The sequence below is a fragment of the Miscanthus floridulus genome, chromosome 18 (assembly GCF_019320115.1).
Source record: "Miscanthus floridulus cultivar M001 chromosome 18, ASM1932011v1, whole genome shotgun sequence".
Taxonomy (NCBI): domain Eukaryota; kingdom Viridiplantae; phylum Streptophyta; class Magnoliopsida; order Poales; family Poaceae; genus Miscanthus; species Miscanthus floridulus.
In genome coordinates this window covers 124493557-124521265 of record NC_089597.1, presented here as the reverse complement: position 1 = coordinate 124521265, position 27709 = coordinate 124493557, and the positions used below count along the sequence as shown (strand labels likewise).

The 27709-nt window shown below is 46.3% G+C and overlaps 3 protein-coding genes across 5 annotated transcripts; 1 reads left to right on the top strand and 2 right to left on the bottom strand.

Annotated features, from left to right (window-relative positions):
• The first annotated feature begins 5366 nt into the window (after window positions 1–5366).
• LOC136520152 (protein STAR1-like) lies at window positions 5367–9562 on the top strand. Of its 2 annotated transcripts, XM_066513580.1 has the most exons (4): window positions 5376–5555; window positions 5657–5989; window positions 8761–8948; window positions 9036–9562. In XM_066513580.1, the coding sequence occupies exons 1-4, from the start codon at window positions 5537–5539 to the stop codon at window positions 9288–9290; spliced, it is 795 nt and encodes a 264-aa protein (XP_066369677.1). In that variant the 5' UTR covers window positions 5376–5536; the 3' UTR covers window positions 9291–9562. The 2 variants fall into 2 exon arrangements, with proteins under 2 accessions (XP_066369675.1, XP_066369677.1); XM_066513578.1 differs by having other exon boundaries at window positions 5367–5555; window positions 8761–9562.
• Window positions 9563–10013: 451 nt separating this feature from the next.
• LOC136520153 (UPF0014 membrane protein STAR2-like) lies at window positions 10014–17319 on the bottom strand. 2 transcript variants are annotated; one of them, XM_066513582.1, is made up of 4 exons: window positions 17181–17319; window positions 16419–16842; window positions 16046–16291; window positions 10014–10487 (listed from the first exon to the last, which is right to left on the bottom strand). In XM_066513582.1, exons 2-4 carry the CDS (start codon window positions 16722–16724, stop codon window positions 10176–10178), a joined length of 864 nt encoding a protein of 287 aa, XP_066369679.1. In that variant the 5' UTR covers window positions 16725–16842; window positions 17181–17319; the 3' UTR covers window positions 10014–10175. The 2 variants fall into 2 exon arrangements, with proteins under 2 accessions (XP_066369679.1, XP_066369678.1); XM_066513581.1 differs by lacking the exon at window positions 17181–17319 and having other exon boundaries at window positions 16419–17078.
• A 3855-nt stretch (window positions 17320–21174) lies between these two features.
• On the bottom strand, window positions 21175–26544 carry LOC136521584 (UPF0014 membrane protein STAR2-like). The gene is made up of 3 exons (XM_066515333.1): window positions 25920–26544; window positions 25547–25792; window positions 21175–21652 (listed from the first exon to the last, which is right to left on the bottom strand). Exons 1-3 carry the CDS (start codon window positions 26223–26225, stop codon window positions 21341–21343), a joined length of 864 nt encoding a protein of 287 aa, XP_066371430.1. The 5' UTR covers window positions 26226–26544; the 3' UTR covers window positions 21175–21340.
• Window positions 26545–27709: the final 1165 nt, after the last annotated feature.

Genomic DNA, 27709 nt, shown 5'->3' with positions numbered 1-27709 from the left:
AACGTCAGGAGCTGGGGGCCCAGTTGGAGGCCGAGCGGCAGGCCCAGGCGCAGAGGCTGATGGACATTACGGATTTCCTACAAGGGCTTGGGCAACGTATGGGCTTGTCTCTGCCACCTGGGCTGTTGGTTCCACCTCCGCCTCCGCGTCCTGCAGCTGCAGCTACTCCTGTGAGTATCAAAGTTTTTTACTTTCACTTGTGCTTTGCTTGTATGGCCTCTATCGTCCTAGATTAGCTATCAAAATAATTTTGTCTCACATGCAATCTTTTCTCCTTTGTGCAGTCTCCATCTGACGGTGGTTCGAATAATCCACCTCATGCACCTACGAATGATGCACCTGGGCCTTCACCACAGTCGCAGTGGCCGAGATGAGTGCATGTTGTATTTTTTACATTTGTTGTTCACTTGGTGATGGACTTGTGATGCACTTGTGGACTTTGATGGACTTGTAAACTTATTTGGATGGACTTGAGCACTTATTATTACATATTGTGATGGATATGTTATGGGCGGATGGATGTGTGGATGGATGAGATATATATGTGATGGATGAGATATATATGCGATGGATGAGATATATATGTGATGGATAAGATATATATGTGATATATGTTTGTATGAATGTATTTGTCATGATGGAACGCAAAAAAAAAATTATTTGCCGTTTTGGGTCACTTTGCCGAGTGTTGCACTCGGCAAAGGACCCCTTTGCCGAGCGCAATGGTCACAACACTCGGCAAAGCTGGCAAAATGGGCGACCAGAAAACAGATTTTCCAGCTTTGCCGAGTGCTGTGACTATAACACTCGGCAAAGAAATTTAAAAAAAAAATTTAAACTTTGCCGAGTGCCTTCCGTGTTGGCACTCGGCAAAGAGTTTTTTTTTAAAAAAAAGTCTTTGCCGAGTGCCTGGAGTGGTGGCACTCGGCAAAGAAAATTTCCAAAAAAAATAAAAGCTCTTTGCCGAGTGCCTGCCGGGTTGACGCTCGGCAAATAATTTTTTTAAAAAAAATAAAAAATCTTTGCCGAGTGCCTGGAGGATTGGCACTCGGCAAAGAAATTTTTCAAAAAAAAAAAATAAAAGCTCTTTGCAGAGTGCCTTCCGGGTTGGCGCTCGGCAAAGAATTTTCAAAAAAAAAATAAAAGCTCTTTGCCGAGTGCCTTCCGGGTTGGCGCTCGGCAAAGAATTTTCAAAAAAAAAATAAAAGCTCTTTGCCGAGTGCCTCACGTGTTGGCACTCGGCAAAGAAAGTTTTAAAAAAAATTTAAAAAAATCTTTGCCGAGTGCCGGCAGGGTTGACACTCGGCAAAGTGACCGTCAACGGAACCGGCGCCGTGACGGTCGCTTTTCTTTGCCGAGTGTTTCCGGGGCACTCGGCAAAGCCTTTGCCGAGTGCCCGATAAAATACACTCGGCAAAGAGTGCTTTGCCGATCAATTTTTTGCCGTGTGTGCTTTACCGAGTGCCGCACTCGGCAAAGGCTTTGCCGAGTGCAATATAGCCTTTGCCGAGTGCCTCAGGCACTCGGCAAAGAACCTGAATCCAGTAGTGCGAGCTCCTGATTTGGGCCACCGGAATATTGGGTTGCCATTTGCCAAGGTGCTATCTTATTAGTCCATGTATGATCTGTTAGAAATACACGTCGTCCGGATCCCCTCTCCGGTTACCGTCCCTCCCGATAGCACGTGAAGGCGTGAGAAGTTGATGGAGATCGTCCCGTTCCCTTTCCCACACACGTAACAAAACACAGACAGTAGAGCCAATTCTCATTAGATTAGGAATAGAGGTACAATGGTCTCCTTATATGCATGAGTCTTCAGGACATAAAAGAGGTAGGAGCCCAATCAATCCTTCTAATGGAGGGATTTACTCAATCCCACTAAAAGAGGATTCTTAACATGATCCACTCCTATTCCTGCAGCGCTATTATAAAATACTGCACATATAGCTTGTTGTCAGGTTATGGACGGCGATTTATGACTCAAAGATTTATTTCACTATCGCGTCATCCATTTCAATACGTCTTGAAATCATACTTTGTACCGCTGTTGAGCTTTGCCGTTTTACCTCGTACGAGCATGAGTGGAGAGTGGTGAATCTGGATCGTCACACATACGGGACAGTAGTGATGTGAGAATTGTGGAAAGTAAAAAAAAAAAAGAATGTTCAGAAATACCGTTTTTTATTTCTATATTAGATATATGGCATGTTTATGATTTATTACAAAAAGGTGAAGCATTTTGAGCTTTGAGTATCTATTACTCAAAATATATTTGTATATGTTTTACATGTACAAAGAAGCGTGAATAGATTCCTATTTCACGTCCACTATTTACATAGACATTGTTTTTATATAATTTCCTCTAGATCCATAATTCAATTCAAAGAGCAACACTATCTCCAAAACATAACTTCCACAACTATTTTTTTTCTTATAACATAATATGTACTCCCTCCGCTTCTAGTATAGGGCCTATTAGGATTTAGAAAAGTTAAACTTCATAAACTTTTGCCAATAATTACTCAAAGTATGTGTTTACTGAGTACATAAAAGTTGTATAATTACATTTACATTTCATGTATCTTCCAGATTGATTTTGAAGCAATTAATGTGTATCATTGTAGGAGTGGTAGTCAACTTCTAATAAAGACTTATTCAAATCCCAATACACTTTTATAAAATAAACAGAAGGAGTGTAAAAAATCAGAGCATATATAATCTATACATGTTGTCTTAGTGCCTTCAAACTAATATGTTTTGAAAAAAATAGATAATGGTCAAGCTTTTAAAACTTATTATGCCTCACTCTCATCCAAATCGACAAGAACTATAGAACTAGGGGATCGATGACAAACTACGTAACCGATAGTGCCACATACACAGTGCCAGAGCCAGTTGAAAAAATGAGGTAGGGCAGACTACTATATACATATGCACAACTTCACCGATATATCAGTTTATAACTATCTATGTGTACCACTATATCGTATATATATCGGTGTATCACGTGACATTATATTCTAATATGCAATAAACAAATGGTACGCTAGAAGTTTAAACACGATTACCTTTCACATGAAAAGGACATAAGCAGAAGTTTTGTTCCATAGTGCAGATAATTAACCATGTCCATACATCAAATGATAAAAAAAAGCATAAACAACCTGCCCTAGCTCGACATACACTAGACATTTCAATCAAAAAAACCCCAATAGTCCACATTTTTATCATCGTTATCCATGAATGTAATGAAAGAAAACATAAAGATAGGATGGCTCGAGAGGACTCAGATAATTAAAATCAGTCCACCCCTAGTCCCGCTGAATGAAGTTTTCCCTTCCAACTATCAAGTTTTTTTTCTGAACCGACCTGTGCTTGTTAGAAATATTACGGTGGTGCATAAGAATTCCCAAATATCTAAAAATGAAGATATACTGTTTTACACCCCAAGAGTTAAAAAAACAATTCACTTTTACAAAAAATGATTTTGAGGCCCGATAACTGTTCGAAAGCACTTAGTACTAACTTCAAGTTTATGAATGTCATAAATATCACTATTAATTTTCACAAATTTAGTTAAAATTTAAAAATTATCTTAGGGCAACTATAGAAGCTGATTTATTTAAGGAGGGAAGGACTATTAAAAATGCTTCTATTATCATACTATAATTAATTCACATAAAAATTGATGTGATAGTCTCATGCCTTAAATAACTGATGTGTGGAGGCTCTTTATTGGCCAACTATGAATAAGATGCTATAAAGATGAAACAGAGTGGCGCGCTACTCGTGTGTGCAGCCAGTGGAAAGCACTGTTCTTCTCGTGCTCAAATAACCAAGAAGTCTATACTCCGACGGCATACAGCTCCGACGGAGAAAGAGAAACGAGATCCAGACGTGCTAAGGCCCCGTTTAGATCAAAAAAAAAATTAGGTTTTGGCTACTGTAGCACTTTCGTTTGTATTTGGTAATTAGTGTCTAATTATGGACTAATTAGGTTTGAAAGTTTCGTCTCGCGATTTCTCACTCAACTGTGCAATTAGTTTTTTTTTCGTCTATATTTAGTACTCCATGCATGTGCCGCAAGATTTGATATGACGGGTACTGCGCAAAATTTTTTGGAATCTAAACGGGGCCTAAGCTATTGGACAGGAAAAGTCTAGCTAGAACGACCCAACTTGAGTAGCAGAATATCTCTTCTCTACAACTAAAACATTCATAACTAGTCCACAGATGCTACACTAAAGTCGCTCCTTGCGATCAGATCAGGAAGGCAACGCGCACTCGCTTCATGCGATCAGCTCAATCCCCATAACAACCGCAGCAAATCAGGAAGGCAAAAATCAATTCCCGTAACAATCGTGATCAATTCCACAATCACCCCACGCCGCCAATTAGTACCACCTAAAAAAACCTCAGAGTGTACGCGCTTGCCCCCAAAAATACGTTGATCGGTCTTGCCAAAAGGAAAATTCCGGATGCTCGCCCGCCCCCCCCCCCCCCCCCCCCCCCCCAGGATATACGGTGCACGTGCATGCCCATATGCAAAATCCGGATTGGTCTTGGCCAAAAGAAAAATTCTAGATCAATATTAGCCTGTCCACATGCGATTCGGATCGGACCACCTAAAAAGGGAGACGATCATTGTGTACGCTATCACCACGTCCACATAGGTAGCTATCTTCTATCTATCTATCTACACCTAAAAAATCCCTACAGCTATCGTCTGCGTCGCCCTACCCCACGATAAAAAAAAAACACAGTAAAAAAAACCAACCTCCCCGTTTCCAAACCGAAAAAAATCAAATACGACAAAAAAAAACGTTTCCAAAAAAACATATACAAGCCAAAAAAAAAATCAAACTCTTCCACGCCCCGTTTCCAAAAAATACGGCAAAAAAAGAGTTTGCGAAAAAAGATACAGCAGAAAAAAACCGTTTCAGAAACAAACTCTTCCGCATCGAAAATTATATCTCTACAACGCACAGGTTCCCTTATGAAGACTGTTGAAGAAAAGCTGAGAAATCTGATGAAATGCTGCAATCACATAAAAAAATAACACCCACGGGCTAATATGTATGATTAAGCTTAAAATTAGTGTGTTATTATTTTGTTCCCGCCGGAGAAAAAGTCTGGAACGACACACACCGATAAGCTGTGTGCCATGCGTGGGACCGACACCGAGACCGGCCGCCACCGAATGCCACCGCTCTTCCGGCCGCCGATCGAGTTGTCACGCAACGGCAACGCACGCACCACAAGCCGCCCACCTCAGTTGAAGCCCCCCGCGAAAAGGTAGCTAGCGAGACTGCGAGACCTAACAAAGAACCCATCTTTGTTAGCTGCGCTCCAAAAAGCCGAAGAAGCACCACCACACATCACACGAAGACGACGGGACGCACGATCGGCACCCCATCTCCCTCCTACACACCTTTCCCTCCACCGAGACAGAGTGAGAGCTGCGGCCACTCTCTCTACTCGCTAGCAGCTCCGGCCTCCATCCCCTGCTCTTCTTGCTCCTCCTCCTCCTCCAATAATGGGCTCAGCTTCGTCAGGTGAGCAACCAAGCAAACTCAGCTGGTGGATCGTACGATCGGATCAGGCCATTGTTACCATCTACCAGGTCCGTGATGATATGATTCGACGACATGCGCAGATGATCTCCGGGAGCACCTGCTGGACGTGGACGGCGTGGCCAACGGCGGGGAAGCGGCGCCCAAGATACGGGTGCGCGGGCTGCAGCGCCGCGCCGAGGCGACCGGCGAGGAGATCCTCCGGGGCGTCCACCTCGACGTGCCGCGCGGGGTCGTCATGGGCGTCATCGGGCCCAGCGGCAGCGGCAAGTCCACGCTGCTCCGCGCTCTCAACCGCCTGTGGGAGCCCGCGCCCGGCGCTGTGCTCCTCGATGGCGCAGACATCTGCGGCATCGACGTCCTCACCCTGCGCCGCAAGGTCGGCATGCTCTTCCAGCTCCCTGCCATGTTCGACGGTACGTCCGACTCTCCGGCGGCCATCTATACATCGATAAAGCTGTTTTTTTTTCCTTGCTGCGCCGGAAACTCGAAATCAGTCTGTCCCTATTAATGCTCGATCTAATTGATTCATCGATGGCGCTAAGAACAGAAGGTTAGGTTAATTAATTGCTAAGCACATGTATGTAAGTTGGCAGTGAGTAGACAGTTAGTGGCCAACTGTGATAAGCAATCCAGCTGACCTTTCTAGATGTTGCATAGGTCAACAAGGTCCCTGGTGATAAGCACTGTTTCTCCACTCAGACAACAGGGCTGTTCATGATAAAAGCATGTGCCATCACTCTGATGAGCACACCATGATTTTTCTTTTTCACATATACAATGCGAATTGTGCTTGTCCTCTACTCTACATCCTGAGATGCAGAAATAACCATCCTGAGCACATCATGCACGTGATGGCGAACCTGGAACTGGAAGGCAACTGCTAACCTTTAAACAAAGCTTGAACTATTGATAAATTTAAGTTGGGATGCCATTCAGATTGTTTACTTTGATAGTACACAACTAATTTATCAACCAACTGGTAGTTTTGACAGAGCATGAAATATTTTAGGATTGCTGAAGATCTGGTCTAATGTATTTGCCTGGATGTAAGGTAGCTAGATAGGTTTGCCTCTTTCAAATGTATATATAAGGGAAAATTTATATAACTGTAAAATGCGCCGTAGTATTAAACAAGATTAGTGCTAGTAAACAATCGATTGTTTAAAGTAGAGCCAGCAAAAACAATTAAGTTAATGAAATCTTCACAAACTTCAATTGACAAGCAAGAACTGATCCAATTTAAATGGACCGCGTGTCTAGTCGCTTAATGGTTCTTCATAACCATTTTGAGCACGTAACAACCTTGCATTACACACCATACCTTTGACGCGCCGGTTAGATGCACACGAAACTCAGAGCACGTATCAATTCTATTATGTTCATATTCTAACACAATAATTATATAGATGCTCTCTTATTTTGTCTCGCTGTAATAAACTTTAGTTATCAATTATTCTATATACTTTTCAATCTGTCATTGTTTGTAATTTTCTCCTTTGCCTCACCTCCAAGTGTTCTTGACATATATTTGCTTTGCCATATTTTTCTAATTAACAGATGCTAGTAATTTGGATACAATATAGAGAGTTATTTTAGGTTATTAGCAGAGGTGGCTAATTTAGATGTAGATGTAGGAACTTACTTTATTTCATTTCTATAATGGTCCATATGGGTTACTTCAGGTTATTTCTAACAACGGCGAAGTTGACTAATGGATGCAAATTTATCGAGTTACTTTATATTTTTTAGTATTGTATAGGTAGATGATTTTAGATAAAGATCGACTAGAGGTCATGTTAGATAACTTTTTATTGTTGCAATGGAGGAAATATCTAGCATGCTCAAGCTCAATAAACATGTCCTTTTAGAATTGTGCATCATTGTTTGACAAAAATATTTATTTGTATATATATTTGAAACAATGCTAGTCTAAGTGTAGAATGAAGCCCATAACTTAAATTTAGTTCACCCACTCCACCCCACCCAAAAAACTCTTCCTTCAATCCGTTCCTATGTAGCCCAACGACTTAAGTTAAAAGAAAACAAAAAATAACTTCATGAACTGTGCATTCTGCCAGATCCAACAACACTTGCGTCCCACAAAGAAACTAAGTTCAAAAACCTAGTCTTGGATCATGAATTTTCCATGATGCACGGCTTGCGATGGCGGGCAATTCACATTGGCCTTTTTGATCATAAACGACCGAGCTACAAGTGTAAGTGTTGAACTTTGTTGTATTTGTTACATGCTCTTTTAGTTAATAGAAACCATTAGATAATCATAAAAATCTAATATTGTTTGAGAGAGACAAGAATGGCCCGGAACAAACCTACCGATGTAGGGAAGAAACACTCTAACTCTTAATATTATAAAAGATAATAGCATACAAGTGGTTAGGTCATGTTTAGTTCATATTAGTTTTCATAATGGTAAAGGTGGGTAACTTGTATATGGTTTTAGGGATTGCTTCACAGTATTTGCGTAGTTGGTACAAGTGGTTAGGTCATGTTTAGTTCATGCTAATATTGCCAGGACATGTTAGTCATGTCATATTTTAGCTGTTTCTTCTAACGCTACAATTATGGTGCACCATGCTTTGCTTTTCTAGTACCCTCGTATGCATCATAGATTTATTTTATTTTTTTGAAAAAAGTGTCACAACGTATCAACAACATGATAAAGCTTATATTTATTTCTTGTCAAACTTAACTACAAGTATGAATCAATTTATTTAACATATTTTTTGTGGCAACCATTGTCTAAGATTAGTCACGACAAGATTAGGCACAACCCTTAACTTTTTTCTCATAACAAATCAGCATCAGCCGGCTTATCAGCCGCAGAAACCATCAGCCGAACAACTCAGGTCCAATGTTTCTGAATGTTATTGTTGATGTCGATATTAGAGTCCGCTAATCAATGGTCGAATGTTTCTGAATTCCCCCTAAAATTTAACATAGAGAGCCAGAAGTTAAATACAAAGTCAGCTACCTCTCAAAGGGTTTGTATGAATGCCCAAATACATATATCTATCCCAATCCATATGTGTTAGGTGGATTGAAATGAAATTTAATCTAAATTCCATCCGAACCCATCTCAACACGTGAATTTAGATGGATACATGTGAATCAGACAATAACTAAGCAGATTTATCTGTTTTTTTCCGCCGCGTGCTTTTGGCAGGTACCGTGGCTGACAACGTACGATACGGGCCACAGTTGCGCGGCAAGAAGCTCACTGAAGCCGAAGTGAAGAACCTGCTGAGCCTGGCGGATCTAGACCCTGCTCTGTGCTCCAAGTCGGCGTCTGAGCTGTCGGTCGGGCAGGCGCAGCGCGTCGCCTTGGCCCGGACCCTCGCCAACGACCCCGAGGCATGTGCACCGTCAGCTCTCTTGCTTCGTCTTCCTGACACTGTCCTCCACCATTACCGGCTTGCTGAAATCGATCGGTTGCTGCAGGTGCTGCTGCTGGATGAGCCGACGAGCGCGCTGGACCCCATCTCGACGCAGAACATCGAGGGGGCCATCGTGCGCCTGAAGAAGACGAGGGGCCTCACCACGGTGATCGTCTCCCACAGTGTGAAGCAGATCCAGCGGATCGCCGACCTGGTGTGCCTCGTCGTCGCCGGCGAGATCGTGGAGGTGCTCGCGCCGTCAGAACTGTCCGACGCCAAGCATCCGATGGCCAGGCGTTTCTTGGAGCTCAGCAGCTAAAGCCTGGTTGCAGCTTCGTTGGATTCCATCTCCTCGGATGCTTTCTAGCTGCTGTGCGGGATGGAAATGATCGGACGTGGTTATCTTTCTAATCTCCTCTGTTCGTGTATACCATATGTTAAAGTAGCTTCGACAGCTAGTGTATGTAAGGCTGTTGGCGGATTTGCTTTAATTTGTTTTTTCTTCTGGACCACCCACACAGCCGAGGCCCACACATACGAATCAAAGCCCACCACTCCGCTGGATACACAGCCCATGACATAGTTGTACTATACTCCGTTCGTTTCAAATTATAAGTCGCTTTGACTTTTTTGATTCATCAATTTTGCTATAAATTTAGATATATGTCTAGATACATAGCAAAATAGATGTATAAAAAAAAGTCAAAGCGACTTATAATTTGACACGAAGGGAGTATTTACTAATCTCCAAACTCTAGTGTTAGTCGTCTTTGCTTCTTTTTTTTTTGTTAAGAAGGTACATGGCAGTAATTCTCTATTCATCTGAAAATATAATTATTTCTAGATTTTTCCCAAGTTAAAATATATCAACGCCTCAGGCACCTGGTTAGTATAATAAGGTTTAACAAAATACTAAATTTATGAAATAAGTATTCATATAGCGTACTTATTTAGTTTAGTGTCACAGATGCTAATGAAAAAGTCAAACTTGTAACTTTGAAAAAGCTTATAGACAAATGAACCATTGTGTACTCCATCAAACTAGTTTCAGCAAATTCTTCATAATGCCTTGACAGCGTATTTATTTGAAAGTGTAAACGTTAGTACATTTTCTTGAGAACTTAGTTGGAAAACAGAGAATTTTGGTACAAAGCTGAACCGACCTATAGTTTGAAACAGAGCAAGTAATTATTGGGAACGCTAGCTAGTCAGCAAAGACCTCCTCTTTGAGCTGAAAGGTCTTGGTGAAGAAGGCTGGCCAGCAGAGGAAGGACGAGACGATGCTGCTGACGGTGGAGGCGGCCATGAGCATGTTCTTGAGGACGATCTGCACCTGGATGGCCTCGAGCGGCGACGCGCCCGCCATGATGAGCCCTGTCATGGCGCCCGGCAGGTTGATCACGCCCTGGGTCTTGGCGTTGTCGATGCCGGGAGACAAGGCGATCTCCTGCGACGTTCTTATCTGCTGGAGTGTCGCCTGACGTGGAGTAGCACCCAGAGCAAGTGCCGTCTCAACCTGTAGAAAACAGAAGACAGAAATGTATGTGACATAGCGTATCTGCAATTGCAAGGTTACAATGATCATACAAAAGTTAGTATTTCTTTCGGAAGATGCGGTCGTTTGAGGTGGTTTGGTTTCGGTCGATCAGTCTGGTCTGCTAGATCCCAGTCGTATGGTGCGCTTTCTTTCTTCTTTCTAACAGACACTTGTCGCCCTCCATCTGCTTCTCTCCAAAGACTGCGAGTTGTGACTGCACGCTCGCGTCGTCTATCTACGACGGTCATAAAAAAAACGGTGCAAAGTCCGATAGTGAAAACAAACTGAAATATAAAGTGTTTTTTCCCACCATTCTACATTTCTACTATTCCCGTATGAGTTTAAGGGCCTGTTCGGTACTGTTTAACTTCACTAGTGAATCGGCTTTTGTTGGTTTTGGTTCCAAAAGCGGCTTTACAGGTAGAGCTAAATCTATTTTCATAAACGTTTGGTAAAACAGCTTCTCAAATAAGTTAACAGAGAGAAAATTTGGGAGAGGCTAGTTTTTTCAGGAGCTGAAAAAAACTGTTTTGAAAGAACCTGTTTGGTAGGAGAAGCTAAAAACAACTCTGTGAAGCTGGAATATAATTCCTACCAAACAGGCCCTAAGTGCTGAGGCATGGTGCAGCGTTCCCAGCCTTCAGCCGCCTCTAACAAAGCTCTAGTAATCTTTCCGGTGACCTCACTGGCGAGCTCTGGTGACTGCGCTTGCTTTCCATGGAACTTCTGAAGTAACTTTCTGTGCATCACTCTGGTGCCCACCGGCAAGCTCAGAAGTAAAAACACTACACCACCAACTTCTCTCAAATCTTTTTTAAAAGTGTCCTAACTTCAAATGTGCCCCAACGAATACAATTTCTTTAAGAATTAAGCTAGCATTTTCAAAACATTTTCACTTGCTTTTTCGCCACATCACTAGACCTAATGCAAAGGCAAAGTAAAGTCATCACCTACTAGCACTAGACAATGCTTTAGAATTCCCCTCTTAATAGTATGCTATATATCTTAAACTGGACCGTGCACTCTACTGCACCTTGGACGACGAAAACAAAATCTCTATGCATATTCCTTTGCCTTCATCAAGCTTATTTTCATCTCCATCCATATCTTCTCTTCATATTGAGCATATGCACTATTGTCTTGATCATCTCTACCACCTCTTAGCCTTGCTCAACTCATTCATGTCGATCTAGTTCAATCATCTCCAATGAAAGCATCAATCCACTAATTGTCACTCAATTACTAAAACCAAACTAAGGCTCTCAGCATTGTGCTTCGCACTAGACCAAAACAAGTTTTACTAAAACCAAACTAAGGCTCTCAGCATTGTGCTTCGCACTAGACCAAAACAAGTTAAGGTCTTGTTTGGATGGACTAGGGCTAATTGTTAGGTCTGACTAAAACATTACCAGCTCTTCGTATCTCTCCTCCCTCACTCAGCCCCACTTCTTCCCTTTCTTCTCCCATACACAAACTTTGCTCATCTCTCTTCTCACCCAACTGGCAGGCCGAGGATGATAGCGACCGAGGCTGAGGCAGGCCAGAGTGGGGATAGTTGAGGCTGGCGCAGGGCAGGCGAGGCCAGCGCAGCGGCTCGACATCGGGGCCATAATCGTGGTCGGCGTGACAAACTAACTCTAGGGACAACAAATCAAGGTTGGTATAGGCAAGTCGATTCTGTGGGTTGGGGCAGATTCCATCGGCACAGTAGTGGCCGACTAGATGTATCCTATCGGGCTAGGATGGGGAGCTCGCTCGAGCAGCCATGGAGCCCACCATGCTATGCAGAGCTCACTCATCGATGGGCATGATCCATCTTTCGGCCTCCTCCCATGCTAGTGGTAGTGCGACAGTTTTGGGTGTCACGACACTGCGAGTCGATGAGGTGGGCCATGGCGACGATTGTAATGAAGGTCATGGCAGGCTTGGCGGTAGACATGATGGTGGGCTCGGTAGCCATGGAGGCGCCATCCTCAGCCACACGACGATGCTACAACAGCCACAAAAGCATGATGAGCTCGAACGACAACGGGAGAGAGAGGGGGAGGTTGTTGGGAGGGTAGGAAAGACTTTTTTTGTCAATATATGTAGCACTTTTAGCCCTTGTTAGATGGCATGGGCTCGCTGTCCGACATGCTCGTTTAGCCAGCACGACACAACTAAGGGGCCACAGTGTCGTGCCTGGACTGAGAGTCGGCACGACGTGTCAACATATACGACACAACATGAATAAGGCATATTGTCTCAACGAGTAGTGGCTATTTGTGCTAGTGTTGTGCCACTCATTTGGCCACCATTTTATACCTGCTTGGATGGAGTAGAGCTAATTTTTAGCTGCTAATTACTAGCTCATGCGAGCCAAATGGGCCCTATGTTTAAGATTATAATGTGACATTCATTCAGTTTCTTAAAATGACTATATGTTGTGTTGCTCTAATGTCATGAGCTAGTTATAACTAGTATTGAGGTTCTATTTGGATCCATAGAGCTAACAACTACTCCATCCGTTCTATAATTTAGAGATGCAGACTTCCACAGTTCAAAATTTATACTAAAATATAATGTATTATGGATCATCAACCTCCTCTCTCTCCTCATCTCCTCTATTTTTTTTGCAAAAATATTGATATTTCTTTTAAACTTTAGGATTATCCAAATCGACCGACATTAATTAAGAAAATAGTAACTACATCCTCTATCCTAATTAGTGAGGGAAAAGATGGTCTTTTGCTCGATTTCTTTTTTTTTTAAAGAATCACTTATTATAAGCGGTAATGCTACAAATAGGATGTCCGACGCCGGACTCCCCTCCGAATGCATGGCGTGACATGCACCACAACTTGACCTCACTACTGCACGCGCCGCTCACCTAAATAAATAAATCAATCAAATCAAATCCTGGACACCTCGCCTTGCTCCACTTCGCTCCGCACGCGCCGCCTACCCAACGAGCTCATCTCTCTCGTGCTTCCATGCTGCTTTGCTCTCTCTCTCTCTCTCGCTTGCCCACCCCGGCGCGCGCCCTCTCCCACCTCGGCGTCCTCGTCCCCCATCCCAACGTCTCCTTCCCCCACCCCGGCGGCGCCCCTCCCCCCACCCCGGCGTCCTCACCCACCGGGAGCCCCAATACCGCAGATCCGGTGGCCCTCTCCCCCACGCTGGCGAGATCCATGGAAGTGGTGTGACGGTGTTGCAGGGGGAGTGGGCGGCTCTCCCCCACCCTGGCGCGACGCCCTCCCCACCCCCGGCGGCGCCCTCTCTCACCCCAGCGACCGAGCTCCCCCACCCCGGCGGCCATGGCGCTCCTCGCCCCCCCATCCGCCACCGTCATCGCCGAGCCAAGCCCGGTACTGGCCGCGTTGCACGCGTAGCCGCTCGCGGCCGATCTCCGACCCCGACGACCGAAATTGACCGGCCCAGCCTTCCCCTCCCCAGTGTTGCATATATATGTTTCAAGTGTTTCATGCGTTTCAAATGTATGTTGCAATTATTTCATATTGATGTTGCAAAAGTAGATCGGGGGGTGTTGCCACTGTTCGCCTAAACGGTCGTTTAGCTGTTTACACACCGTGTAAACGCTACACAATGGTACACCGTTTCTATTTAATTAGACGTTTAGCCCGTTTAAACGGCCGTTTTGCCCGTTTAATTGGCCATTTAGACCGAATAATGGCTAAACGGCGAGTGACCGACTGTTTACCGTTTAGCGTTTAGACTATTCATGTGTGAATATAATTTCTAGCTTGAAATTTTCATGTTTTTTAATTGGGGCTGGTACTTCTATTCCTACCAAAACGTACCCAATGGATACGATGGGGGCGATAATTAAGGGAAAGCACTACTGGAAACCGGCACTTTGCCGAGTGCCGCACTCGGCAAAGGGCACTCGGCAAAAAATTAATCGGCAAAGAAGCCTTTGCCGAGTGCTTTTTTTCGGACACTCGGCAAAGCCTTTGCCGAGTGCCGAAAAAGCACTCGGCAAAGATTTACACTCGGCAAAATGAAAATGCGAAAAACCCCCAAAATAATAGCAATTTTTTTTTCGGGGGAGGCCGCCACCGGCCAGTGCCCGCCCGTCTCCATCGAAGTCGCTGCATTTTTTTGCGCAAATTTCACGGCTAACGCGGCCGGCGGGATTCGAACTCATGACTCTCGCTTGCGTGTCTGCTGCTCTACCACTGCTCTACACTGTCACTTGTGTTTAGATTCCGTTATCTATCCTCATATATTATACTAAATCGAGAGTAAATTGCTTGTTTGAGGCCCTAAACGAATTCAAATCAAAAAGTGGTCAACTATAAAGTTTTATAACTTTTCGAGATCTACAATTTTCATTTAGGAAGTTTTTCCATCCGAGGTCGTTTAAAAATTCGAATTTTAAATTTGGGAGATTCAAACGTAGTTTTGCATGATAAGATGATTTCAAATCAAAAAGTTGTCAACTATATAGTTTCATAACTTTTGGAGATCTATAATTTTCATTTAGGAAGTTTTTCCATCCGAGGTCTTTTGAAAAATTCAAATTTTAAAATTTTCAAATTCAAACGTCGTTTTTGGATGACAAGATGATTTCAAATCAAAATGTTGCCAACTACAAAATTTCATAACTTCTTAGGATCTACAAAGTTTATTTTGGTCATTTGTTCATCCAACATAGTGGTAGTAACATTGTTCACAAATCTTATATATCTATCTTCTACTTTCATGAAACTAATATGAGAGATATGAGAGAGATATAGATTTTATGAACAACGTTATTGTCGCTTTGTCAAATGAAGAAATGACCAAGATAAACTTTGTAGATCTTGAGAAGTTATACAACTTTGTAGTTGAAAAGTTTTTCATTTGAATTCATTTAGGGCCTCAAAAATTGCTTTGAAAAAATAATTTGCCGAGGGCCAAAAAAAATGCACAGCAAAATGTCTCTTTGCCGAGTGCCAGAAAAAAGGCACTCGGCAAAGTCGCATTTTGCCGAGTGCCAAAAAATGGCACTCGGCAAAATACATCTTTGCCGAGTGCCACAAAAAAGGCACTCGGCAAAGACGCATTTTGCCGAGTGCCAAAAAATGGCACTTGGCAAAATACATCTTTACCGAGTGCCAGAAAAAAGGCACTCGGCAAAGACGCATTTTGCCGAGTGCCGAAAAATGGCACTTGGCAAAATACATCTTTGCCGAGTGCCGAAAAAAAAACTCGGCAAAGCCATCTTTGTCGAGTGTTTTTTTTTTGCCGAGTGTATTTTATTTGGCACTCGGCAAAGACCGTTTTTGCCGAAAAATGGCACTCGGCAAAATACATCTTTGCCGAGTGCCGAAAAAAAAACACTCGGCAAAGCCATCTTTGTCGAGTGTTTTTTTTTGACGAGTGTATTTTATTTGGCACTCGGCAAAGACCGTTTTTGCCGAGTGCCCTATAAACTATACTCGGCAAAGACTCCGGCACTCGGTAAAGTGCCGGTTTCGGATAGCGAAGAAACAAGCAGCGAAACATGCAGCAACTAGTGCCATGCCAAACTGTTGAGGGGGTTCGGAGCTGACCAGATTCTTATGAGTCTTGATGTCCTGCTGGAGCTGCTTCATGGCGACTCCGGTGACGGTCATGGCTTTGCCGATTACCATGCCGGAGATGGGGATGGTGTATTGCGGGGTGAACGGGAAGACTTTGAACAGGAGGAGCAGGATCATGGTGGTCCCCGTGCCGACGAGGATGGACACGAAGGCGATGTGCTTCCCGCGGGGGACCTGCTTCGCGCGCTTGCCCGCCGTGTAGCTGGCCACTGTCACCTGTGTGTGTCATGTTGTTCGTTATGAAACTGGATTAGTCATCAGATGATGCATCTTATCAGGGATGAAACTTTCCTGATCCATGGACGAAACCAAGAACACATCAACTACGTTAGCCGTTACGTACCATGAAGAGGTATGTGAAGAGGATCCAAGGTGTGGCGTTCTTCTGGACGAAGATGAAGTGGAGGACGAAGCCGATGAGGAGGAGCTGCACGAAGGAGCGCGCGACGGCGTAGAGCGTCTCGCCCTCGATGCCCAGGCGCTGCGCGAAGCTGAGCATGACGGCGAGGGCGACCACGGCGGTGGACGCGGCCGGCTTGACCATGCCCACCAGGAAGTCCCGCCAGAAGCCTGGCTCCCCCAGGTCCGGCTGCCGCGGCGGCGGCGCCAGAGTCGTCTGCTCCAGCAACGCCGTCGCGAGCTCCATCATATCTTCAGGCTTCAGCTACTACAGTCCACAGCCAAGGACCTCCTACGTTCCTATCGTTTTCGCGGCAATATTGTGCGAGGGTTGTCAGCCAGCACTAGCTACTTCATATTTTCACCACCTATGCATACAACAAAGACAAGATTGGGTGATGAACGTATGCTCCGCACTCAGCGATCCAAAAATAGGTCGCCACTTAAATCAATTACCATGCACCCACTGCGTGCTGCAGATACACACATACACCCGTGCCATATATCTACCGGCATAGATGGCACTAGTGCTGATGGCCCAACTAACCGTGTCACCAGTGGCCATTGCGGGATGTGTATGGGCCTAAGGAATATGCCGGCAGTTTACTAAGGCACATACGTTACCACTTGCAAGCTAGTGAATGGGGCCGGTGCGTACCGCGTCCTACCATATAGACAAAAATTCAAAATAATACGGGAGGCGTACTTGACTAATATGGAGCGATTGCATTGCAGCTGAGTGTGAGGGACCTCTTGATAACTTTTTCTAAAAGAAGAGGTAATTATATTAAAACTCAGCATAATGTATGCCCAAATTGCAAACGAAAGAATCTAAAATAAAAAAGAAACAATATTCTATTCAAGTCCTTCCACCGTCTTCTTCGTAAAGGTTTCCGTCGATGGAGCCCTACTATTCAGTATATATCAGCCCCATGGCCCATACGCTATACGCAGGCTGGGGCATCCAGCAGCGACTCGTCTCCGTGCGACGACGCGAGACGCTTCGACACTGCCGGTCAGCAATTGTTGGACTTCCTCTCACCCTGCGGCTCTGCACTATTTCTTCTCGATGGTCTCAGAATTGCCAAAGAGATAAGACCCCGACGGAGACAGCATGCAGGACCTGGGCTGCTTAGCTCCACCCGCATGGCCGAAGAGATAAGATAAGAACTGACCAAGACCGATGCAAATCCAACTAACGACACGTCTGGCGAGGAAGGCTGAGATTTCTTCCGCCATGGAACGGAAGCAGCCAAAGAAGCAGCATTCCGAAGTCCAAACACAAACAGGACAGACAGCGATCGAGGGGTGAGTTGGGTGCTCGCTCGGGAGGAGTAAGGGCTCTGGAGTCTGGACCAGCAGCGGGAGGGCATGGCGGCGTTGTGCTTGGACGAGATGAGGAGGGCGGTGGCGGCGGCGGGAAGGAGCGACCGGCGGCGCCCCTCCGGCGCTAAGGCTTTGCCGGGGCTAAGGCGCTAAGCAGTCCGGGCTAGTGGGCCGAGTCGTCCAAAAGGCCGATCGAAATTTCATACCCAACGGCCTGGTCCAGCCCAATGAAGATGCGCTGACACACATTTTTGTTCAATTCTGAGATTCTGACCTATATAGTACTAGAATTATGTTTGCTAAAAAACTAGAATTATATGATAAAAAAAACTAGAATTATGTTTGCTAAAAAAACTAGAATTATGATCCCATCGGATCTCTATATACGATTCGTGCACCAAAAGCGGGCTAACGGATAGGGCCACGTCGCTTGCAAACCCGCTAGCCATCAGATCCCCGCAACATGCATTATCAACCGTTGGATCAGACCTCTCACCCGTTAAGCCAGACCCGAGCAATGGATCGGGCCTCCCGCCCATTAAAACATTCCAGAGCAATGGATGCAGCCGACAGCCTGTTCGCTTGCTCGTAAACGATTGTAAATTTCAAGTCAGGAACAGTGTTTTTCTCTCACACCAAACCAGTCAGCAGTAAATAATCCACGATCATTTACGGTCTCCCGAACAGGCTGAGCCTAGAGAGCTAATGGGCCCCTTCTCGTGTATTCATACATTACTACTGTTCAGTATATATCAGCCCATACGCTATACGCAGGCTGGGGCATCCAACAGCGACTCGTCTCCGTGCCACGACGCGAGACGCTTCGACACTGCCGGTCAGCAATTGTTGGACTTCCTCTCACCCCGCGGCTCTGCACTCTGCACTATTACTTTTACATTCAGTTATTAGTAACGTTTTGTATATATCTGTATATATACTAGCGACGAGCAATACTAGTAGTATTTTCATATTTATATAAAAGATCCAAAATTTTAGTTTCCTTCTAGGTCTAAAAAACTATTTTAAGTTAGGTAAAACAACTTGTTTTAAGTCAAACTATTTTAAGTTTGATCAAATCTATAGAAAAACACTAATATTTATGACAGTAAACCATGATCAATAATAAGACTGTCTCCAACGGCGTAGGTAAACGCAGACCCAAACGCAAAATGTCTATGGCACAGTGTTTTGGGTTCCGAAATCACGCTCCAACGGAGAAGGCAAACACGGCAGCCATTTTGCGTAGCATCCGACTCGCAAGGCAAAAAAGCGCTTCGTTCTCGACGACGCAAAACGAGAGAGAGAGAGAGAGAGAGGGAGCAGGTGCAGGGCCCGGCACAGGGACGGAGCAGCAGGTGCGCCACCGCAGCAGGGGCAGCCCTCGCCCTGCGCCGGTGCGCCGCCGCAGCAGGGGCAGCCCTCGCCCTACGCCACGCCCGTGCCCTCGCTGCGGCCCACCTCCCCGCGCGGCGCGCGCCCTGCTCCGATGCGCCGCCACGCCGAGGGGCGCCCGCGCCCGTGCCCACCAGCGCCTCTGCTTTGCAGGGTGCAACGTTGACAGGCTGTTACGAGACCTTTCCTGCAAAGTTGCAGATGCAGCTCTGCATGGTGTATGCGTTGGATCGCCAAGGTTGCAAAGGTAGCATATATGTGATCCAAATCTCTGAAGGCTTATATAGATTCTGCACATCTTTTCATAAACAGAGTAAAGGCATCATAGTGGCTAGCGGAAGTTGTATGATCAATATGATGAGAAGATCTGGTTACGAAATCCATACTCATAAAACTTTTTACTGGATTTTGCGAAGTTATTAGCAAAAATAGAAATAAGAACAGAGTACGGAGTTACCAAAAAATAAAAATGTGAGCAAAGATGAAATCAGAGGGTAGTGCTGCTTTTATTTCTGAAAGCCTTTTAATCTTTGTAGAAACTTTTTTAAGTAGTAGGGGCCGAAGGCTTTAGGAGTTCGGCTAAAAATTCTTCTTCTTTTCTTTCTCTTTAGATCTCAGATAGTCTTTACGGAGGTGTAAGTATGTCGTACACTCATACCTTCGCCCAAAGGTTCTTACCATCCTTTGAGGTTCACTGCCAATCTGCTAATGAAGTCGTTGCAGCAAAGGCTAAGCCGAAGAAGGTGCGCCGACGAAGGCAGGTCGGAGAAGGTCCTCTGATGAAGGTCTAGCCAGAGAATGTCGGCGATGAAGGCCAGTGGCGACTGGCGAAGGACGGGCTGGAGAAGGCCTGCCGACGAAGGCTCCAACTTCTAGCTCTGCAAAAAATTTCGTGCCGAGCACGGTGGGTGCCACTGTTGAAACATCGGTTTCTAACAAGGGTGAGAAGTGGGCGGAGGCCTTTGTCTTAGGTCGGGGTCTCCGCCCGAGATGGGTGGAGGCCGGCCTCCGCCTAAGATGGGCGGAGGTCCCTGAACGCAGCGCACTCCTATCGGACAAAATCCTCTGTCGGAGGCTCCAGACAGAAAGTCGCTAAACGAGGGATTCAATAGGCTGTGGCAAAGTGGGAGTAAGAAAGGGGCGGAGGCCTTCGACTTTGGCCGAGGCTCCGGTCTCTAGCTTCGGCAGAGGCACTGCCTGAAAGAGAGAATGAGGATCAAATACAGACTCACAAGAACTAGGGTTTCATTAATTCATTCACCCGCCCCCAGCACGGTTACAAGTGCTCCCTATTTATAGGGCTCAACCACCACTTTACAGAGTTTACAACAGTGCCCCTCAACTGCTATGGTACATTCCAGGAATATTCCAGCCCTAGTATCTAACCTCAGGGGTGTTCTCATCACACCGTCTCGCGATGTCTTCACCTTGGGCCTAAGCCGACACCCACTGGAGGCCCATCAACTGTCCTCACGTATGCCTTGCTGACTTGATCGTCCCGCACCTTGGTGGGCCTCCGACGCCTCGGGGAACACCTTCGCCATGATCACTGCACTAGGCATCCGTTGTCCCATGGAGAGCCTCCGCCGTCCCAGGGAGAAACTCCACCGTCATTCTTGTACTAGGCCTCCGCCGGCTAGGCCTCCGCCGTCTTGGGGAGAGCCTCCGCCGTCTTGGGGGGAAGCCTCCGCTGGCTAGGCCTCCGCCGTCTTGGGGAGAGCCTCCGCCTGAGAGCCTCCGCCGTCTTGGGGAGAGCCTCCGCCGGCTAGGCCTCCGCCATTATTCCTTCATCAGGCCTCTTCGAGAGGGAGTTGACCCATACTCCGTATGGGCTCCCCCAACAGTTTAACAAAATACTAAATTTATGAAATAAGTATTCATATAGCGTACTTATTTAGTTTAGTGTCACAGATGCTAATGAAAAAGTCAAACTTGTAACTTTGAAAAAGCTTATAGACAAATGAACCATTGTGTACTCCATCAAATTAATTTCAGCAAATTCTTCATAATGCCTTGACAGCGCATTTATTTGAAAGTGTAAACGTTAGTACATTTTCTTGAGAACTTAGTTGGAAAACAGAGAATTTTGGTACAAAGCTGAACCGACCTATAGTTTGAAACAGAGCAAGTAATTATTGGGAACGCTAGCTAGTCAGCAAAGACCTCCTCTTTGAGCTGAAAGGTCTTGGTGAAGAAGGCTGGCCAGCAGAGGAAGGACGAGACGATGCTGCTGACGGTGGAGGCGGCCATGAGCATGTTCTTGAGGACGATCTGCACCTGGATGGCCTCGAGCGGCGACGCGCCCGCCATGATGAGCCCTGTCATGGCGCCCGGCAGGTTGATCACGCCCTGGGTCTTGGCGTTGTCGATGCCGGGAGACAAGGCGATCTCCTGCGACGTTCTTATCTGCTGGAGTGTCGACTGACGTGGAGTAGCACCCAGAGCAAGTGCCGTCTCAACCTGTAGAAAACAGAAGACAGAAATGTATGTGACATAGCGTATCTGCAATTGCAAGGTTACAATGATCATACAAAAGTTAGTATTTCTTTCGGAAGATGCGGTCGTTTGAGGTGGTTTGGTTTCGGTCGATCAGTCTGGTCTGCTAGATCCCAGTCGTATGGTGCGCTTTCTTTCTTCTTTCTAACAGACACTTGTCGCCCTCCATCTGCTTCTCTCCAAAGACTGCGAGTTGTGACTGCACGCTCGCGTCGTCTATCTACGACGGTCATAAAAAAAACGGTGCAAAGTCCGATAGTGAAAACAAACTGAAATATAAAGTGTTTTTTCCCACCATTCTACATTTCTACTATTCCCGTATGAGTTTAAGGGCCTGTTCGGTACTGTTTAACTTCACTAGTGAATCGGCTTTTGTTGGTTTTGGTTCCAAAAGCGGCTTTACAGGTAGAGCTAAATCTATTTTCATAAACGTTTGGTAAAACAGCTTCTCAAATAAGTTAACAGAGAGAAAATTTGGGAGAGGCTAGTTTTTTCAGGAGCTGAAAAAAACTGTTTTGAAAGAACCTGTTTGGTAGGAGAAGCTAAAAACAACTCTGTGAAGCTGGAATATAATTCCTACCAAACAGGCCCTAAGTGCTGAGGCATGGTGCAGCGTTCCCAGCCTTCAGCCGCCTCTAACAAAGCTCTAGTAATCTTTCCGGTGACCTCACTGGCGAGCTCTGGTGACTGCGCTTGCTTTCCATGGAACTTCTGAAGTAACTTTCTGTGCATCACTCTGGTGCCCACCGGCAAGCTCAGAAGTAAAAACACTACACCACCAACTTCTCTCAAATCTTTTTTAAAAGTGTCCTAACTTCAAATGTGCCCCAACGAATACAATTTCTTTAAGAATTAAGCTAGCATTTTCAAAACATTTTCACTTGCTTTTTCGCCACATCACTAGACCTAATGCAAAGGCAAAGTAAAGTCATCACCTACTAGCACTAGACAATGCTTTAGAATTCCCCTCTTAATAGTATGCTATATATCTTAAACTGGACCGTGCACTCTACTGCACCTTGGACGACGAAAACAAAATCTCTATGCATATTCCTTTGCCTTCATCAAGCTTATTTTCATCTCCATCCATATCTTCTCTTCATATTGAGCATATGCACTATTGTCTTGATCATCTCTACCACCTCTTAGCCTTGCTCAACTCATTCATGTCGATCTAGTTCAATCATCTCCAATGAAAGCATCAATCCACTAATTGTCACTCAATTACTAAAACCAAACTAAGGCTCTCAGCATTGTGCTTCGCACTAGACCAAAACAAGTTTTACTAAAACCAAACTAAGGCTCTCAGCATTGTGCTTCGCACTAGACCAAAACAAGTTAAGGTCTTGTTTGGATGGACTAGGGCTAATTGTTAGGTCTGACTAAAACATTGCCAGCTCTTCGTATCTCTCCTCCCTCACTCAGCCCCACTTCTTCCCTTTCTTCTCCCATACACAAACTTTGCTCATCTCTCTTCTCACCCAACTGGCAGGCCGAGGATGATAGCGACCGAGGCTGAGGCAGGCCAGAGTGGGGATAGTTGAGGCTGGCGCAGGGCAGGCGAGGCCAGCGCAACGGCTCGACATCGGGGCCATAATCATGGTCGGAGTGACAAACTAACTCTAGGGACAACCAATCAAGGTTGGTATAGGCAAGTAGATTCTGTGGGTTGGGGCAGATTCCATCGGCACAGTAGTGGCCGACTAGATGTATCCTATCGGGCCAGGATGGGGAGCTCGCTCGAGCAGCCATGGAGCCCACCATGCTATGCAGAGCTCACTCATCGATGGGCATGATCCATCTTTCGGCCTCCTCCCGTGCTAGTGGTAGTGCGACAGTTCTGGGTGTCACGACACTGCGAGTCGATGAGGTGGGCCATGGCGACGATCGTAATGAAGGTCATGGCAGGCTTGGCGGTAGACATGATGGTGGGCTCGGTAGCCATGGAGGCGCCATCCTCAGTCACACGATGATGCTACGACAGCCACAAAAGCATGATGAGCTCGAACGACAATGGGAGAGAGAGGGGGAGGTTGTTGGGAGGGTAGGAAATACTTTTTTGTCAATATATGTAGCACTTTTAGCCCTTGTTAGATGGCATGGGCTCGCTGTCCGACATGCTCGTTTAGCCAGCACAACACAACTAAGGGGCCACAGTGTCGTGCCTGGACTGAGAGTCGGCACGACATGTCAACATATACGACACAACATGAATAAGGCATATTGTCTCAACGAGTAGTGGCTATTTGTGCTAGTGTTGTGCCACTCATTTGGCCACCATTTTATACCTGCTTGGATGGAGTAGAGCTAATTTTTAGCTGCTAATTACTAGCTCATGCGAGCCAAATGGGCCCTATGTTTAAGATTATAATGTGACATTCATTCAGTTTCTTAAAATGACTATATGTTGTACTGCTCTAATGTCATGAGCTAGTTATAACTAGTATTGAGGTTCTATTTGGATCCATAGAGCTAACAGCTACTCCATCCGTCCTATAATTTAGAGATGCAGACTTCCACAGTTCAAAATTTATACTAAAATATAAGGTATTATGGATCCTCAACCTCCTCTCTGTCCTCATCTCCTCTATTTTTTTGCAAAAATATTGATATTTCTTTTAAACTTTAGGATTATCCAAATCGACCGACATTAATTAAGAAAATAGTAACTACATCCTCTATCCTAAATAGTGAGGGAAAAGATGGTCTTTTGCTCGATTTCTTTTTTTAAAAGAATCACTTATTATAAGCGGTAATGCTACAAATAGGACGTCCGACGCCGGACTCCCCTCCGAATGCATGGCGTGACATGCACCACAACTTTACCTCACTACTGCACGCGCCGCTCGCCTAAATAAATAAATAAATAAAATCAAATCCTGGCCACCTCGCCTTGCTCCACTTCGCTCAGCACGCGCCACCTACCCAACGAGCTCATCTCTCTCGTGCTTCCATGCTGCTTTGCTCTCTCTCTCTCTCTCTCTCTCTCTCGCTTGCCCACCCCGACACACGCCCTCCCCCATCCCGACGTCTCCTTCCCCCACCCCGGCGGCGCCCCTCCCCCCACCCCGGCGTCCTCACCCATCGGGAGCCCCAATACCGCAGATCCGGTGTCCCTCTCCCCCACGCTGGCGAGATCCATGGAAGTGGTGTGACGGTGTTGCAGGGGGAGTGGGCGGCTCTCCCCCACCCTGGCGCGACGCCCTCCCCACCCTCGGCGGCGCCCTCTCTCACCCCGGCGACCGAGCTCCCCCACCCCGGCGGCCATGGCGCTCCTCGCCCCCCCATCCGCCACCGTCACCGCCGAGCCAAGCCCGGTACTAGCCGCGTTGCACGCGTAGCCGCTCGCGGCCGATCTCCGACCCCGACGACCGAAATCGACCGGCCCAGCCTTCCCCTCCCCAGTGTTGCATATATATGTTTCAAGTGTTTCAGGCGTTTCAAATGTATGTTGCAATTATTTCATATTGATGTTACAAAAGTAGATCGGGGGGTGTTGCCACTGTTCGCCTAAACGGTCGTTTAGCTGTTTACACACCGTGTAAACGCTACACAGTGGTACACCGTTTCCATTTAATTAGACGTTTAGCCCGTTTAAACGGCCGTTTTGCCCGTTTAATTGGCCGTTTTGACCGAATACTGGCTAAACGGCGAGTGACCGACTATTTACCGTTTAGCCTTTAGACTATTCATGTGTGAATATAATTTCTAGCTTGAAATTTTCATGTTTTTTAATTGGGACTGGTACTTCTATTCCTACCAAAACGTACCCACTGGATACGATGGGGGCGATAATTAAGGGAAAGAAACAAGCAGCAACTAGTGCCATGCCAAACTGTGAGGGGGTTCGGAGCTGACCAGATTCTTATGAGTCTTGATGTCCTGCTGGAGCTGCTTCATGGCGACTCCGGTGACGGTCATGGCGTTGCCGATTACCATGCCGGAGATGGGGATGATGTATTGCGGGGTGAACGGGAAGACTTTGAACAGGAGGAGCAGGATCATGGTGGTCCCCGTGCCGACGAGGATGGACACGAAGGCGATGTGCTTCCCGCGGGGGACCTGCTTCGCGCGCTTGCCCGCCGTGTAGCTGGCCACTGTCACCTGTGTGTGTCATGTTGTTCGTTATGAAACTGGATTAGTCATCAGATGATGCATCTTATCAGGGATGAAACTTTCCTGATCCATGGACGAAACCAAGAACACATCAACTACGTTAGCCGTTACGTACCATGAAGAGGTATGTGAAGAGGATCCAAGGTGTGGCGTTCTTCTGGACGAAGATGAAGTGGAGGACGAAGCCGATGAGGAGGAGCTGCACGAAGGAGCGCGCGACGGCGTAGAGCGTCTCGCCCTCGATGCCCAGGCGCTGCGTGAAGCTGAGCATGACGGCGAGGGCGACCACGGCGGTGGACGCGGCCGGCTTGACCATGCCCACCAGGAAGTCCCGCCAGAAGCCTGGCTCCCCCAGGTCCGGCTGCCGCGGCGGCGGCGCCAGAGTCGTCTGCTCCAGCAACGCCGTCGCGAGCTCCATCATATCTTCAGGCTTCAGCTACTACAGTCCACAGCCAAGGACCTCCTACGTTCCTATCGTTTTCGCGGCAATATTGTGCGAGGGTTGTCAGCCAGCACTAGCTAAGTACTTCATATTTTCACCACCGATGCATACAACAAAGACAAGATTGGGTGATGAACGTATGCTCCGCACTCAGCGATCCAAAAATAGGTCGCCACTTAAATCAATCACCACGCACCCACTGCGTGCTGCAGATACACACATACACCCGTGCCATATATCTACCGGCATAGATGGCACTAGTGCTGATGGCCCAACTAACCGTGTCACCTATCTAGTGGCCATTGCGGGATGTGTATGGGCCTAAGGAATATGCCGGCAGTTTACTAAGGCACATACGTTACCACTTGCAAGCTAGTGAATGGGGCCGGTGCGTACCGCGTCCTACCATATAGACAAAAATTCAAAATAATACGGGAGGCGTACTTGACTAGCAATATGGAGCAATTGCATTGTAGCTGAGTGTGAGGGACCTCTTGATAACTTTTTCTAAAAGAAGAGGTAATTATATTAAAACTCAGCATAATGTATGCCCAAATTGCAAACGAAAGAATCTAAAATAAAAAAGAAACAATATTCTATTCAAGTCCTTCCACCGTCTTCTTCGTAAAGGTTTCCGTCGATGGAGCCCTACTATTCAGTATATATCAGCCCCATACGATATACGCAGGCTGGGGCATCCAGCAGCGACTCGTCTCCGTGCGACGACGCGAGACGCTTCGACACTGCCGGTCAGCAATTGTTGGACTTCCTCTCACCCTGCGGCTCTGCACTATTTCTTCTCGATGGTCTCAGAATTGCCAAAGAGATAAGACCCCGACGGAGACAGCATGCAGGACCTGGGCTGCTTAGCTCCAAACGCATGGCCAAAGAGATAAGATAAGAACTGACCAAGACCGATGCAAATCCAACTAACGACACGTCTGGCGAGGAAGGCTGCGATTTCTTCCGCCATGGAACGGAAGCAGCCAAAGAAGCAGCATTCCGAAGTCCAAACACAAACAGGACAGACAGCGATCGAGGCGTGAGTTGGGTGCTCGCTCGGGAGGAGTAAGGGCTCTGGAGTCTGGACCAGCAGCGGGAGGGCATGGCGGCGTTGTGCTTGGACGATGAGGAGGGCGGTGGCGGCGGCGGGAAGGAGCGACCGGCGGCGCCCCTCCGGCGCTGAGGCTTTGCCGGGGCTAAGGCGCTAAGCAGTCCGGGCTAGTGGGCCGAGTCGTCCAAAAGGCCGATCGAAATTTCATACCCAACGGCCTGGTCCAGCCCAATGAAGATGCGCTGACACACATTTTTGTTCAATTCTGAGATTCTGACCTATATAGTACTAGAATTATGTTTGCTAAAAAACTAGAATTATGTGATAAAAAAAACTAGAATTATGTTCCCATCGGATCTCTATATATGATTCGTGCACCAAAAGCGGACTAACGGATAGGCAGGGACGT